The sequence below is a fragment of the Diadema antillarum genome, unplaced genomic scaffold (assembly GCF_040938485.1).
Source record: "Diadema antillarum isolate AM-2024a unplaced genomic scaffold, OU_Dant_1.0 seq00000122_RagTag, whole genome shotgun sequence".
NCBI classification, from domain to species: domain Eukaryota; kingdom Metazoa; phylum Echinodermata; class Echinoidea; order Diadematoida; family Diadematidae; genus Diadema; species Diadema antillarum.
The window spans coordinates 1,314,269-1,331,268 of NW_027271202.1; the positions used below are offsets into that span (position 1 = coordinate 1,314,269).

A 17,000-nucleotide genomic window follows, 5' to 3' on the forward strand; every position below is an offset into this window, starting at 1 on the left:
ATCGATATTGACATACATATTTCACAACTTATAAAAAATGACACCTTTTTTAATTTATGTACGCCGCAGAGATTGTAGAAATCGCAGAAATAATTCGAAATGTCGGCGCAGCACTGCAAAATGATGGGCAAAGGGGGTGCTGTCAACCGTACAAACTCTAGCAGCGCAATTTGCATCGTTCAAAGCTGCTGGGAAAGATTTATTTTGAATCGCCCAACAATGATCACAGCATTACGGGTTAAGATTGGACTTTTTGCTCAGTGTATGTTGCGTGAGGGCTTGCTACGGACTGAGTGATATACCATGCTCATCAGTCCAAGCATCTCAATTCACGTGAGTGATTTGCAAAATTTATGATAAGAATGTAGAAATTTTCAACAGTTTTGCTGTTGTGTGGCCGTGTTCGAGGGGTTTAATAGATTGGTGTATCACACACCATCAGTCGCCGTGCACTAGCATGGCGTCTGGTCGGGCTAGGTAGTGTTTTAACTAGCTGGCTGGTAGCTGGTATGGGGAGACCAAGGATTTTATTTAAGTAAAATTAAATTCAGATCTAGATTTACTAACGTTGAAATTCTACTTAAAACTTTACAATGTAGATGAGAAAGAACTGGCACAGTCTGTTGTAAGCATGTAGAATTGTAAGCCTTATCTGCATTATTGATTTATTCTGCAGACTTTTAATTTCAAGACTCCGTGGGCAAGAGACATCTTGGTAGGTTTTTATTATTGTTATTATTATTTTTACTCTTGAATGGCATCTCATTAATGATTAACCATATAACATTTCTGTTTTATATGAAACTGAAACTGAAAGTCAACAATTCATCTCAAGTGACATTACTGACAATGAACTTCTCATGACTCAATGTTTACATGTTTTGAGTACCGGTAGTAATCTTTGTTCATGACTTTTTTTTCTGCTTAGTATTTCTAGTTCATACACATACTGAGTGTACATTACATGTCAGGGGTCGCACTTAATTTTTACTAGCACTTACAAGTAGATCTAGTAGACTCTTAATTGATTGATCAAACTGTCTTCTTTTTAGAGATCCCACCAAGGCAAGTGTAGCCAAACTGTAAGAATGCCATGGGAGCATACAAGTCCAGGCCCACTTCTTCTTGTGCAGGTTAGTGAAATAAATTCCATGGTGTTACACTGTATATTGCACAAACTCATACAAATAGTTTCTGGCTTTTCTGACTAGCCACCAAATGTTTTTGGACATTTTGCACATTTTCTCATCAGAATCTTTTTTTTTTTTTTTTTTTTTTTGAGAACAATTATCCATGAAATGACTGTTGCCCTGTTCAGTATGAATTCGCATTTTAGGGAGCAATTGATAAATAATTTGTGTAAAAGTGTAGCTCTATCATGACAGGGGTCCAATGTCTATTAAACATAGCAACTATGGTCATCAAAGATATGGGTTTAAGTATCTCAGAAAAATCAACATAGGCATTTTATTTTTAGAGATAATTTTCATGTGTTTAGATGACATTTTAAAAGCATAAATAAAACATTTTGTAGTGTTAGATTCTGTAGTGACATTTGAATAAAATAATGAAATGGGCCATAGCTTATTGTTTGTGTGGGGGGAGGGGGGGGGGGTGGTTGGGTGGTTATTGACTAACTAGTATAACCTGAAGTGAAAAAAAAAAAGATATTTAAAACTTTGACATAACATGCATTTAACTGCAAGAATTGACTTCCTTGTCTTGCTTCTTGTAAATGAGTGCATTTAAAATACAATCCAGTGCTGTGGCTTTGAATTGACAAGAAGAGACTTCCGCCATTTTCAAACATAATTTTGCACTTGTTTCAAAATGCAAAGACTTCAATAGATTCATTTGTAACCTTCTATCTCAGAGGAGTGGAATAAGAAAATCACTGAGAGTTATGGAGTGCTGAAAACAAGACTGAAGGATGATCTGTATCCCAAAGACCAGGAACAGTTTAGCTGCCTACAGCAAGCATGCTGGTAAGAGAACAAGAAAAATGTGAGAGATTTTCTTTCAATGTCAAAAGTCTGTTTAATAATTCTCTTGAAATATTTGTCTGATTTATTCTTAAACTTTGCATTGTCTACCAAGGCAAATAAACAAATCCTAGAAATTGTTTTGTTCGGTTGTTGTGTGGGCATTTTCATGCGTTTACTTAAAAGATGGCAGCAATAAATAATGTTACATATGAGAGAGCGATATAGTGATCAGATGGACAGAAGTATTTTATCGTTTGATAAGTTATGTGAGTGTACAGTACTTGTAAGTGTTTACAATGGTTTAACATCTCCCAGTTAAGTATTCAAAGGGTCCTAAATGACTATTCCAATTTTCTCACTGTGGCCTCTTTCTGATATTTGTGTCGTTGCCGTGGTACCACCAGGGAGGGGGACACAGACAATGTCCTGGAGCTGGCAGATGAGCGGAGTATGAAGACCAAGACAGAGACCGGTCTGACCCTTCTTCATCTCACGTGTGCCTCATCAGGTGAGAGACTGACAACTTTACAATACTTACTATACTGGGTGAGACTTGCTCCTGATGCAAAGATTGCAAAGTTTATATTTAATACTGTTCCAAAAACAAAAAACACAAACAACATTGCAAATTTCCTCCGTGTTTATGTGAGTATGTGTTATCTTATTGTACACATCATGTAAAAACATGTGATTGTTTGGTTTAGACTGAAATAATCAATCTCCAAAATACTTCCTATCTAATATTTTCAAGTGTGGCGGTACTTCTTGTGATAAATAACACAAACAAATCATATTTCTGATGTATTTGTCCCATACCAACAGTCATATTGGTAGTTCACAGTTCAATTCAAATATTTATCACATATCTCTGGATGTCAATGTAGGGAGACATTACTGTATGTGGTCATAATTACTCCATTATAGAGACACTAGACCTTAAGGATACAAATTTGTGTCTCCTGAACGATTTCAACCAAATTTTATCCCATTCAGTCATTGCTTTACTGCTGAAAATACTTACAAGTAGTACACATTTTCAACACATTGTCTCACTAAAGCTGGATCCAGAGTTATTTATGGTAAAGTCTACCCTAATTGATGTGTGTGCCTGTTGCAGCATGCATAAACTTTTTTTTTCCCAGGCAAAATTGCCCTGGTAAAGGTTTGAATGTGATAGTAATACAACACAAGATTGTCTTGATCCTAAGCCAAATACATGTATAGGCCTACTTTATGTAGTTCCCCTGTTAGTTTTTTTTTTTTAACCTTGTAGGAACTCACATTATGTAAGATTGCATATTTTTGTTTCAAGACAAAGTAAATCTGTGACGTGGATGATGGATTATGTTTTCACCTCCTGCTCTTCTTTCTGTTTTCACAAGGAAAATTTTGTATCTGTTCTGCCATGAACAAGCATGACAGTATACAAGTCATGAGCCATGACTTGTATACTGTATACTAGATGTTTCAGTTCCTCCGTAGTCAATTTCTCTTTTCCCATTTCTCACAGGGCCAAAACCTTTCATCAAATTTCTGGTACATGCTGGTGTGAGAACAAACAGCCTGAGCAGAAACGGCTTTTCTCCATTGCACCTGGCATGCTTTCAGGTAGAGTAAAAGATCATGTGCTTAGAGTGTATTCATTTCCTGTCTTTCAGTTTGTCTATAGAGCTGTCTGTCTGTTCCTATTCTCTCTTTTCCTCTACATTGTATCTACTCATTATATCAATTTGAGTCTTGTAGTGAGTAATAATACCTTTGATTATCACTTTTATATGAATGCAAAGCCAGATGCAGGTAATGACTTTTAGTGTCTTATTTGATTACTGTAGTATTATTGGTTTCCCAAATAAGAAAACAAAAATGTTATAATGTTTTGACAGCTACTCTTATGCAAAAGGAATTGAAGTGTGTGCAGCAATTAGCTAGAGATGTGTGTAGCAGTGATAAGAGATTAATATTCTGAAGTATTATTTACATAGAGCAGACATTGACCGAACTTGACTTACTTTTCTTTTAATTTTCTGAGTGTAGACATGAGCCAAAGGGATTATTGACTACATCAGACACCATGATATTAATGCCAATAAACCACTTTTTTCTTGGTATATCCTGCAGAGCGATGTTGATATGGTCAAAGACCTTGTGCAGGAAAATGCAGATCTTAACCTGGTTGGCTACAGCTCAATAACACCCATCCATATTGCTTGTCTATGTGGCAATGAAGAGGTATGTAATCATATCAAAGAAGTGCAGCGCATGTTCTGCTGCAATACCATACCAATGGATAGATAGTTGATACAAACTTCAAATTGAACTGAAAATAATGATTCGTTGTGCTTTACAATAGTCTATGTTTAAAGCATTGACTTTTGATCTAACACAGCTTTTGTGTAGTGGAATGCTGGAGTGTACCATTGTGTAATCATCACCAACTCCTTTTCCCCATATGTGGCTAGGAGCCTTTTGTCCAGAAGTTCTTTTTTAAATTTTTTTATTTATTTATATTTTTTTTTTTTAGTGGATGCAGAAAATTATACAAATTCTTCTGGCAATGTCATTCAACTCTCAGGATTTCTACCTTTTGTTATCATTTTGTTTTTCTTGTAGTTGTTATCACAAGTTTTTTCTGATGCACAGCCATGATTTGGCATTCTGTTCACAATGACATGACAGTCAAAAAAAAAAAATCAATGAGTCATGCAAGCACATTATAGTGGGGGAGCAGAAACATTGTATATGCACATGTAATGCCATTTTATTTGCAGACCAATACACTATAGACATTCATTTTAGGATTACAGGGTGTAAGAATAGTGTGGATGCGTCTGAATCAATGTTGTCATTGAAAACAGTATTTTTAACCTGTCAAGGATGAGTCCCGTGTATACTCGGTCAAGTTTCTGTAGGAAATGCGTGTTGTAGCAAAATCAGCCCATCCTCAACGGGTTAAAGGGAAAGGTGACAGACTAGTGGAATGAACCATCATTTTACTAAAAAATCAATTATACATTGTAAGATATTGAATTTTCATGATGTCACTTGTCTAGTCGGCTTCTTTAAACACTGTGACTGAAACATCGTGATCAGTACAGTTATTTTATGTATAACTACATTGTAGTTCCATAGTGTTCTCAGCAAGGATGATTTCTTTTTTGTTGTTCATGTTAAAAAATTCGAGTTATCTTGTTCTTACATGTCCTCTAAAGCATAGAGAGTCTCTCAAGTAGTTTTGAGCACAGAAAATTGAAGAGTTCTATGAAAGATGATGCTAAAATCACCTAGGTATCCCTCCTTCAAAGTTTTGTATTCTTTAGTGTGAATATTCAAATTATGTGTTTCATTCAGTGAAATATTGACATATGTGTGAATATTTTGTTCACTTTCTATTGTACATGTAACTTTATGCCATTTCTGGTGTAATTATATCAACAAGCATCAGAATTGTAATCAAATTAATTCATCTCACTGAAAAAACAAAAACACCCAAATTAGTTATGAAATTATTCAATGGTTTACAGTACATGCATGTATATTTGTATTTGCACACAGTACTCTCGTCGTCGTCGTCGCAGCATACTCTTGTCAGAGCGTAGCTTCCCTCATGGCAGCATGATACAAATGTCTGTTTTGAGCCATTAGTACTCTATGTTGCAGTATTACGTATTGGATCGATAGTTACTGATATTGTTTCCTGTTATCAACTGCAGGTGTTCTCTGAGGTATTGCTCTATTACAGCAAGTTGTCATTGTGATTAACTTCTCAGAAGCATGATTTGGTTTTATTGCATTGTAATCTAGGTTTTTTACCTTTGTACTTGTCTAACAGATAGTGGAGTATTTGCTGACTTGTGGGGGAGATATCCATGTAAAGGACACAGTGAAGTTTACTCCATTGCACGTAGCCTGTTACTTTGGCCATGAGAAGGTTAGTATAGCTAACAAGAACCATCAAGTTTTAATTACTGAACACATTGTCATTTAAAAAAAAGGCATGTTAAACTGTGATGTCTGTATGACATTTTTGTAGTACTCGCACAGCCTATGCAGGCAACCATCACCATGTCTGTCACAGGAAAATATCCTTATCAAGTCATGTGAAGTTTTTCACTGTGGTAAAGTAACACTTTAGAATTTCCCTTTCCTGATTAAAACTAGCTATTTTAAAGTCCCTGATAGAAGTATTAATGCTGTATAGACTTTGTACACAGCAACCTGTCTATTGTAGCCACTTGCTTGTAATGGTCACTTGTTGTATTTAAATGAGACACAGTAATCGGCAGATGGGATGGTTTACACTCATGTAGCCATTCTACAAGTGCTGTGTAAATTTAGTGAATATGAATTGAGGACAACATGAACTCAATTAATCTAGATGTGATCACTCTTTACTTCCATGTTGCTAGGTGGTGAAGTGTTTGATCAACCATGGAGCAGACATTAATCTTCCAGGAGAGGTTGGGGATGTTCCTCTTCATCTGACGTGCATTAAAGGCTATCAGAGCATTGTGGAATTATTGGTCAAAGGTCGGCGGAACAACAAAGCTAACGGTGAGACATTGGGGAAGACTGGGAAGATTATAAACTGGCAACCTATACCAGACAGCAAATAAAGTAGGAATACATTTCTCTGCATGTTCAATGTGAAATAAATTCCTTTGCCCCTATATTCTTAATTTCTACTGGTCTACACTATAATTCCATTGTCATAGATAAACTGTTTATCTGCAGTGAAAATATGGATGTTAATCCACTGATCTAGAATACGGGTCAATCCACGTCAAATCATGCAATTTTCAGAAAAGTTGTCACCCGACCCCCTCCGATTTTCTTTAAAATCGCACCAAATGTTCCCCAGAGTGTCTGACGGAAAATCCCAAAATATTTTGCCCCAAGGTCAATTGGTTGCTAAGATACAGCCTCACATAGCAACCAATGCGCATTCCAAAATATTAGTTAAAAGAAAATTAGGCATTTTTGATTGACTGTTTTAGTATGGATATTTATGCAGAAGTGTTCATTATCTGGAAATTGAGAGAACTTTATAGTCTTTGCAAGAAAAACTGACTGTGACGCGAAATTGACTTTTCGTTAACGTGCACGGGGTCACCGAAAATGGTGTTAAATGTTAATTTCGAAAATTTCAATGTATATTTAGAGGCTAATATCTTCCACATTTCATCACCTTAGGTTCCAAAATATTATGCTGTTGAAGGCTTTGACTTGCTCAGTAATTTTGAAAAAAATCAGCGGATTCGTGCCCACCGTTTTTACGGAGAGCGCCCTCAAAGTTGACAAAAATGAAAAATGTGCCAAATTCAAGGTCACGGATCACCCTTCGTCCCACCTAAGAATGGCATCAATTTTTGTGTATTGATAGACATTTACCTATATTATCTTGGGTTATCAAAGAAATTTTGCTACCGAAATGTTCAATGGCAAATTTACCCCACTGAAAATGGTCGTAAACGACCAAATTCCCATGTAATATCATATATTGGGTTTAGAGGACATTTCAAATGTCCCCGCTTTCAAGATAAAAAGCCCTATCCCTGTGAAATTTGCTGTAGGGGTAGTCTGTTATACATATTTTAGTAATATATACCACAAAACACTTTTATTACATGAAAATGACCTTGAAATTTAATCCAAAAATTTGATAAAAACAATAAATCACTCCATTTTCCTCATTGCACTGCATGTAATATGTGTTTTGAAAGACTTTTCACAGAACAATATTTCAAGAATTATGAAAGCTGACAGCCTACCATATTAAGGTTCTAAACTATTTGTGTTCTTCTTTCAGATTAAATGTTAATGTGATCATGAATGTTATACCCTTGACCTTGAAGAGCTTCTAAAAATAGCTGTAAATTTGTTAAATACAAATTACACACACGACAGGTGTTTTATGGCATAACATACTAGTGATTCTTTCACAAACACAAAAAAGTTTTTATGGTGTAAATGTTATATACTGGAATTAATCTATACGTGCTTGCAAGATATGTTACAATTAATCACTTTGTTCTGACAATGACCCTCAAGTTATGACCTTCAAAATCATGAGAAATGCCTATTCCTGCCCATAAAGACCTGTATTTAAGAACGTATATTATAGACATTGCGCCCAACATAATAATAAGATTCTTATTCTAGCCTGTGAAACGCACATTAAAAGCACTTTGAGTCTTCTTTTTGGGGGTATTTGTTCTGTAACTTATGACAATTCCATAATCACTTCAATTCTTATGTATTTTCTTGTTTTTGGAATTTGTTATGTATTTCTTTGTTTTGATTTCTTACAGCATTTGTGTGTTTTTTTTTATTGGAAATTGTCACAGCCCACTTTTTCTACCATAATTAGAATAGAATTAATCAATCAAAGTGATAGATAGTAAAAATGGTCAATTTCTTATGAGTTTCATCACAAAGCACTGTTTTCCATAGGAAATGTACACAAAATCACAAAGTACATTGTATTACTGTCCCTTTTTTTTGGATTGAAATTGAGGGTCATTTTCAGAACAAAGTAATTAATTGTAACATATCTTGCAAGCACATATAGATTAATTCCAGTATATAACAACACTATAAAAAGCTTTTGTGTTTGTGGAAGAATCACAGGGATATCATGCCATAAAACACCTGTCGTGTGTGTAATTTTGTAGTTAACAAATTTACAGCTATTTTTAAAAGCACTTCAAGGTCAAAGGTATAACATTCATGATCAAATTGACACTAAATCTGAAAGAAGAACACAAATAGTTTAGAACCTTAATATGGCAGGTTGTCAGCTTTCATAATTCTTGAAAATAGCTCTGTGAAAAGTCTTTCAAAACACATATTACATGCAGTTCTATGAGGAAAATGGAGCGATTTATTGTTTTTATCAAATTTTTGGATTAGATTTCAAGGTCATTATTATGTAGTAAAATGTTTTGTGGTATGTATTACTAAAATATGTATAACAGACTATCCCTACTGCAAATATCACAGGGCTAGGGCTTTTCATCTTGAAAGCGGGGACATTTGAAATGTCCTCTAAACCCAATATGTGATATTACATGGGAATTTGGCCGTTTACGACCATTTTCAGTGGGGTAAATTTGCCATTGAACATTTCGGTAGCAAAATTTCTTTGATAACCCAAGATAATATAGGTAAATGTCTATCAATACACAAAAATTGATGCCATTCCTAGGTGGGACGAAGGGTGATCCGTGACCTTGATTTTGGCACATTTTTCATTTTTGTCAACTTTGAGGGCGCTCTTCGTAAAGACGGTGGGTGAAAATCCGCTGATTTTTTTTTCAAAATTACTGAGCAAGTCAAAGCCTTCAAGAGCATGATATTTTGGAACCTAAGGTGATGAAATGTGGAAGATATTAGCCTCTAAATATGCTTTAAAATTTTCGAAATTAGCATTTAACACCATTTTCGGTGACCTCGTGCACGTTAACGAAAAGTCAATTTCACGTCACAGTCAGTTTTTCTTGCAAAGACCATAAAGTTCTCTCAATTTCCAGATAATTAAGACTTTTGCATAAATATCCATGCTACCACAATCAATCAAAAATGCCTAATTTTCTTTTAACTAATTTTTTGGAATGCGCATCCGTTGCTATGTGAGGCTGTATCCTAGCAACCAATTGACCTTGGGGCAAAATATTTTGGGATTTTCCGTCAGACACTTTGGGGAACATTTGGTGCGATTTTAAAGAAAATCGGAGGGGGTCGGGTGACAAGCACTGGATGATTTGACATGGATTGACCCATACACTTTTCATTGGAAGTTGTTGTTGTTGTTTTTTTTCTTTTTTCAAATGATGCATTATCAAAATGTGATAGGGGAACATAAGCTTTGAATAGTGCTCCAATATTAAAATCGCATGAATGCGTCTTGTTAAAAGAAGCTGTCTGGATGATGTGAAGTTTAATTTGTAAGGTATGTGTAAGTGTTTATATGTTTGAGTGTTTAATTTGTAAGGTATAAAGTGTTTGTATGTTGTCAATCTATAACTGCAAAGCGAGATTTTGTGTGTGTGTCTGATTCTTAATGTTGGTAATGTTTCAGTAAATGCCCAAGACAATGAGCAGAACACACCGCTGCATTTCAGCTGCCGAGGTGGCCATCTTCACATTGTTGAAAATTTGTTGCAGCCAACGCTTGGGACCAAACCACATGAAGTCAATATATACGGAGACACACCTCTTCATTTGTGAGTTCCTTCTTTGGGTTTGAACAGATTGAAGTATATTACAAGTCAGCGAACATTTGTGTAATGATTTCCAAATAGAGCACAACTAAATTGGATATTACATCAAATGAATTTGATTCTGTGATGTTTTCAATTCCTAGCTTTGATTGCTCTATTGGGTTTGAAAACATGTATCATAAATACCAAATATTGCTGTAATTCAGTGTTGTGGATGATGTAATTACTTTAATAGAAGACAGGTTACTTTTGGTTTTAAAACACTAATCATATACCAAATATTGCTCTCATTTTTCAGTTTTGTGGAAAATATTTATAATTTGATAGAAAACAGATTGCTGGTACTTCATTCTGTCACATCCAAGTAGGGTATGCAGAGCTTTGTCTGCATATATTGACATTTGTCATAGTTGAGGTGACAATTCAGTCCACATCAAATTATTTTCTGCTCTCTCGTAATGATTCTTTTTTATATATTTATTTATTTATTTACTTATTTATTTATTCATTTATTTATTTATTTATTCATTCATTCATTCATTCATTCATTCATTCATTCATTCATTCATTCATTCATTCATTCATTCATTCATTCATTCATTCATTCATTCATTGTGTTTGTTTGTTTTAGTGTTTTCCTATCCATGAAGAATGTGAACCCATGGAAGGTTAGAGAAGTGTGAATATTACATCTTTGGCTGTTTCAGATGCATCAAAAAAAAAAAGAGAAGAAGAACGCTCAAAACTATGCTATACAAGAAAAAAAAAATAAGGTGTTATTATTCTTGTGATTATTAGTTTGTAATAGAATTATGCACCAGACAACAAAGATATCTCCAGACCAGAAAGAATACATGTAGATTCTCAAAGTTTAGGCATGAAATTTGGAAAATGAATAAAGGGATATAGAAGACCCTGTGTATCATGCACAAGACCCTGTTTATCATGCACAAGATTTAGATCAGGCTCTCACCACTCTGATCCTTTTTTTCCAGGGCTTGCTATGCTGGTCACCTAGACATTGTAAAGACTTTGATTTGCAAAGCAGGTCCAGCCAGTCTGAGAGTGGAGAACATTTTTAGTGAAACTCCTCTTCATAGGTGAGAACCAAGGTGGAAGTAATTCACCTCAGTGATGATGGAATTTTTTAAAAAACGTAATGGTGATGTATAGGCCTATGTTAAACGTACAACTGATTGTACACTGTCAGTGTAATGTGTAGAGAAACTATGTGAATATTAATGATACGCAAACCACAGTGCAATCTTTTCTCATGGTCAACTGAACAGCTTCTAGAACCGACAGCCTTTACTTGAATAGATAAAGTGTGCATCCATGTTAGGGTATGATGTAATCGAAGATATTTAAAAACAGATATTTTCAGCATTAGTTTCAAATACAGGAATTACATTTTGTTGTCAAAGCAGTTGCAGTAATGCTGTATTTATCAATTCTTTCAACTATCTTTTAAAGGTTCGTACTTGTACGGTAATTCCTGTCTTTTGCCACAGGAACATGCCACAAATACAACACATTTTAGCTTTCTGTAATCACTCCACGTTATCACGCTTTATGATTAGTGCTTAAAATGAAATAAAGCAAAATTTTACTGTGTCAGTGGTTGAGTTACTTTAGGACAAGGAATGCCACAAACAGTTCTTTCAATGCAGATATTTTACAGTAACAGACTACTGTACTGCCCTTTGCCTTCAGTGCTTGCACCTATGGTCAAAACTTGGAGCTGGTTGAATATCTGCTGGAGCAGGACAGTGTGGATATTAACACACAAGGCAGAGATGGGCATACAGGTTTGTCTCTCAGTTATTATTTTCATACTGATTGTTATCATTGTTTCACTGACATATCATAGATAGATTTACAGTAGTGTCAAATGCAGTGATACCTTGTTACTACATACAAAGTATGCTGGTATATGAAACTCCTTGTTCACTCTTCTTTGATATCTTTCACGTCACATTTAGTTTATGGAACTCATTACCAGTATTCATTTGTCTTTATTATCTCCAGCATAACTTTTGAATTTCCTAATGAAGATTTGAGGCTGACTTTATGAAATCATGCAGGAGGGCAGCATTCTCACCCAAATTTCTTTGGCAAGAATGATGATAATGAGGCTGATAAATTTCTTTGTGTTCTTGTCCTGAGTAGCACTCCACAGTGCCTGTTACCATGGACACTATGCCCTGGTTCAACTCCTGCTGGACAACGGGGCAGACCTCAACCTGGTGGCATCAGAGCAAAATGGTGATCTGGACAAGGACCAGGAACAGACATGTCTGGTCTGGGCATACCAGAGAGGTATGATGTACAGAGCAGGACCTGATCCTGTATACAGGCTATTTATTTTCTGGGGAATTGGGTTGGGGGATCGGGAGTCATAGACATTTTTGCTGGAGATGGGCATGATGTGATTAACTCATATTACTGGCAGCATAGCACTGAAATCACATTTTATGATATTAGAGACAAAAGCAGTCTTTTGATCCATTCCTCTGTCAGTTTGTCAGTGCAGGCATGCATCAATATTCTGTCATCACTATGTAACAAAGTATCCAAATGAAAATGAATAGTAATGAAAGATTTCTCACCTTGACAACGATCTATTCTAAAGTGATGCCTAACCTAAAATTTCTGGAGGAATTCCCTATGCCTTTCATGTGTCACTCTGTGTTGTATTTGCGATGAGTCTTCTATGTGAAATGTGTGTATGCGATATATTCCCAGGCCCAATTGGCAGTCAAAGTATTGAAGAAATTATGTCACAGCGTTACATCCAGTCCATGCTAGCAAATATTTTACGTGAAATTTTCATCAAAGGTTTTTATGAACACAGGCATGTACAGTCCATTGGTTAGTGTATGCACTGCTCTGAGAGATCTCGTCATACGGTGCCAAACTTATAATTTTTTGCTCTGTAGTATCTGTGGTAGATACTGCAGAGCAAAAAACTATAAGTTTGATGATTACATTATTTATCTTCTTCTACTTGAAATGATCATCTCTGTGGCATTACCCTCACAATTCTATGGGCATGTTGAGCTTCTTGTGCAGTGTGAAGTATCCTTCGATCTCTGTGAGCTTCATGTTTTTCATGTGCTTCAAATATTTTCAAAATATGTTGAGATTTGTCACTGTGAAAGAGTATATTCCATTCACTGCATTACATGTTACTTTATTGTATCTTGTGAAAGTGATGTAATGTGTGATTGCTGAGAAGAAATCAGTCATTATGGATGTCTTTAATCTTCTTCCTGTGATACCATCTTCCAGGACACGATGCTATAGTCACTCTACTCAAACATCACAAACGCCCTCAGGATGAATCGGCATGTGGTGATTACTCCCAGCCTGGTGGGGGTATGTATTAGGCCTTTGGTGCATCTTTACAATGTGTGCATGTTTGCTTTTTATTTGATTACCTTAGTCTTTTGATTTGTGTATTTGTACCTACATTTGTACGTTTCTCAGATGTGCTACTACTTGTGTGCAAAAAGGAGGAAGCTTATGTAGAAAAGAGGTCAGCGTAAGTTTTTATGGTTGTGTTTTTTGGATCAGTATATGACAACTATGAATTCATTGTTACAATATAACTTATCCCTGGTAAACTAGTTTCTGTTCTTTTTTCTGAAGCACATTTCGTGCTATATACAAGCATTAGTTAAACCGTAGGGAAGCTTTATGGCTAGATTTAAGCTCAAGTTTGCACAATGCTATTCTGATAACAATATCATGTATTCACTGGATCCTTGTAAATGAAGAATGTGCTAAGGATGTGCCAAGAATAGATTTCTTAATTGTCACTTGGTCTTGCATGTCTCTTTGTGAATAAAGACTTGGAATTTCAGAGATGAAATAGAAGTCAAGTCATTTTGACTTGTCATCTTGTAGCCATAACACAGCTGTGGATTTCTTTGTCACTGCTTTGTTAACTGTGATTTTAATTTGTTAGAATATTTGTTGCAATTGTGTAAGTGTAGACATGCGATATATGCAGACAACATACCACATGAATACCGCATCACAGATAATGGCATAACTAAGCCTACAATTCCGTTTTTTGTTTGTGTTTGTATTTTTATTTTTTCTTTACCTTTGTGGCTATGTTTGATTGTATCATCTTGTTCTTATTTTTTGTAGATGGCTCTTATGTATCTGTCCCATCCCCCTTGGGTAAACTACGTTGCATTACTAAAGGTAACTTTACTTTGCTTGATTTACCTGCAGTTGCTGTTTGTAGTATGTATAAGTATTATCTGTCTCTCCTTTATTTAGAAATTAGAATTCTGTTTTATTTGTCTGGAATGTATTATTGTAATTGCACATTCTCTTTGTTGTAGTTTCTAGCACCATTAACTTTTAAGATAGGATATTGAATTGCATACACCTATTCTGTTGTCAAATAGTAAAGCAGTGCTTATGGCCTTCACCTGTATTACATTTTCACCCAGTGAGGTATCATTGTGTATGTCTTCAAATCATGCCAAATTGCCCATCTGCAATGTAGGTTGATAAATAAAGGACAAGTTTCACAGTACTAGATTAAATTGAGATGACTAAGTTTGACTGCTCCACATACCCAATCTCTCTCTTGCCTCCCTCTCCCTCCATATTACCAGAAGTTTGAAGTCGGATTGCTCAATTTTAATAGGCATGAAAGGTATGAAGTATTGCAGTCAATAGGTGACTTAATGATTGTAATTTCTCATTTTGCTTTTTTTTTTCCCCAGAGAAAATCAATGTATTACATCTCCGAACAGCACTGCCCAAGTACTTCCACCTTGATATTGAAGAGATTGAGTTCCTAGAAACAATTGGCAGTGGTAAGTAAAGCTGTTTTCAAGAGTGAAACAGTCTGTCTCTATCTTTGCAATGTTGCAATGAATTTCCTGTGTGTTCATTGTTAACTAATCATTGCCATTGTGTAATTTTGTTCTTACAGTTGTTGCAGTTTAGAGGTTATTGAGATAAAAGAAGAAATGTCAAATAAGGTTCCTAAGCTTTTGTTAAAAAATAATGTTTTAAATACCAAGGAAGTTTTTTCAGTTCATTATTTGCAGCCTTTACCACTCATATTTTGTGTACTGTATTTATGATGGTTCAGAATAAATGAAAGTTCATTCGTGTCATGATGTTCTGAGACTCACAGGCTGTACCATTCTTAAGTCTAATGTACCAAATTGTATAATTTTCCCTAGGTTCATTTGGAAAAGTGTACAAAGGCTACTGTAGACAAAAGACAGTTGCAATAAAGAGGTAAGTTATCCAACATTTGATTGATTGTAAATACTGGCTTCTTAACAGCGGCTTATGTTTATATCAATTTCTCCCACAAATTTCTTTTGAGTGGGGCTGTGTTCACATTATTGGTGAACCAACGATTCATTCGTATTTCAGTGCAGATATATGATTTATATATTTTCAAATTTGGGGAGACTATTTGCAGCAAAACAACTTTTCATATGAATACCTTATAAGAATATGAGTGAATTTAGTCACAAGAATAATGAGGGTGTTTATATTTCCTAAAGTGTACAGTGTATAGTACAGTGTCTTTGCCCCTGTGCCACCTCCTCCATGTAATCTATGCCATCGGTTATTGATGCTCAAGCTATTATGTACTTTGACAACCACCCTGTATGTCTCTTATTAATTTTTCATAGATTTATTGTAACATGCTGAGTATTTTGTTAAAATCATATGTCAATATGTACCATTATTTCAAGCACACTTAAGAGTATATTAAATAAATTCAAATTAAGGTTTATAATGCAAATATGCCTTGAACCTGCCATTTGCAAAGATATGATTATACTACTGTTTTGTTGTCATAATTTGTATATATGCTTATGTGACGTATGCTGAAAATAGGTGACTTATTACTTCTAAAATAAAAGTTTCTGTGATGATGAGAATCTACTTTTTGAAAAGTGACAAATTATGAGAGAATTTCTTGTTGCAGGTATCGCTCCAGTGCGTTCAGTGCCAAGTCTGATGTGGACATGTTTTGTCGAGAGGTTTCTATTTTATGTCGTCTGGACAGTCCATATGTCATCCGGTTTGTTGGTGCTTGCATTGAAGATCCAAGTGTAAGTGTGAACAAGTAGTTTGATCTTGGGATTCAGTCTCTCAATGTGTGTCACATTTTTTATTTGAGGAGAGGTATATAGAATGCAGGTGAAGTGTTTCTGCCATATCATATTTATCAGCCTTTCAGGAAACAGTTCAATCATAATTTGATTTGTGACATTTTGTATGTTGTGATATACATTTGAATGTTAGATAAGATTTTTCTCAGTTCTGTTACAAGCTCTTGGTCCTATTTTTCAGCAAGTATTAAAGGTCTTTAGATTTAATATTCTTTTCCAAGCTGTGTCAAGGGAATATGATATGTACATGTATGTATTTTCTCCCCCATTGATATATGTATTTATATAAACATGTTGAGAATTCACGTATTGCCTTCTTCAGGAGTCTTAACAATGACAGTATCATTGATACCGTCATTGTCGAGACTGAAGAAGGCGGAGGCCGCTGAAAATATGAGTTGAATAAACTCATTCCTTATCGGCAAAAAAGTGCATTACCAGTTTATTTCTTCATTTATATATATATATATATATATATATATATATAATTATATTATCCAAGAATGCTCTTCTTCTCGCACTGAATATAAATAATGAAGGAGCTACACTGGTGCTGTAAATGGATGCCAGGATTCGTGCTGGGTGTTAGGATGCCTAGCATTGATGCGTTAAAGCGTGCATCCTTGGTA

General features: G+C 35.2%; 1 protein-coding gene across 1 annotated transcript in view; it reads left to right on the forward strand.

Moving 5' to 3' along the window:
• Nucleotides 1-687: 687 nt before the first annotated feature.
• The window catches only part of LOC139727215 (serine/threonine-protein kinase TNNI3K-like), a 29,640-nt gene continuing 13,327 nt past the window's right edge, over nt 688-17,000 (forward strand). The window contains exons 1-17 of the mRNA XM_071638172.1: nt 688-715; nt 1,053-1,133; nt 1,874-1,985; nt 2,390-2,493; nt 3,496-3,593; nt 4,104-4,214; nt 5,815-5,913; nt 6,392-6,536; nt 10,063-10,207; nt 11,200-11,304; nt 11,918-12,012; nt 12,374-12,523; nt 13,496-13,582; nt 14,363-14,419; nt 14,953-15,045; nt 15,421-15,478; nt 16,185-16,311. Coding sequence (XP_071494273.1) covers nt 1,094-1,133; nt 1,874-1,985; nt 2,390-2,493; nt 3,496-3,593; nt 4,104-4,214; nt 5,815-5,913; nt 6,392-6,536; nt 10,063-10,207; nt 11,200-11,304; nt 11,918-12,012; nt 12,374-12,523; nt 13,496-13,582; nt 14,363-14,419; nt 14,953-15,045; nt 15,421-15,478; nt 16,185-16,311 — 1,626 coding nt within the window. The 5' untranslated portion in view covers nt 688-715; nt 1,053-1,093. The remainder of the gene's footprint in view (nt 716-1,052; nt 1,134-1,873; nt 1,986-2,389; nt 2,494-3,495; nt 3,594-4,103; nt 4,215-5,814; nt 5,914-6,391; nt 6,537-10,062; nt 10,208-11,199; nt 11,305-11,917; nt 12,013-12,373; nt 12,524-13,495; nt 13,583-14,362; nt 14,420-14,952; nt 15,046-15,420; nt 15,479-16,184; nt 16,312-17,000) is intronic.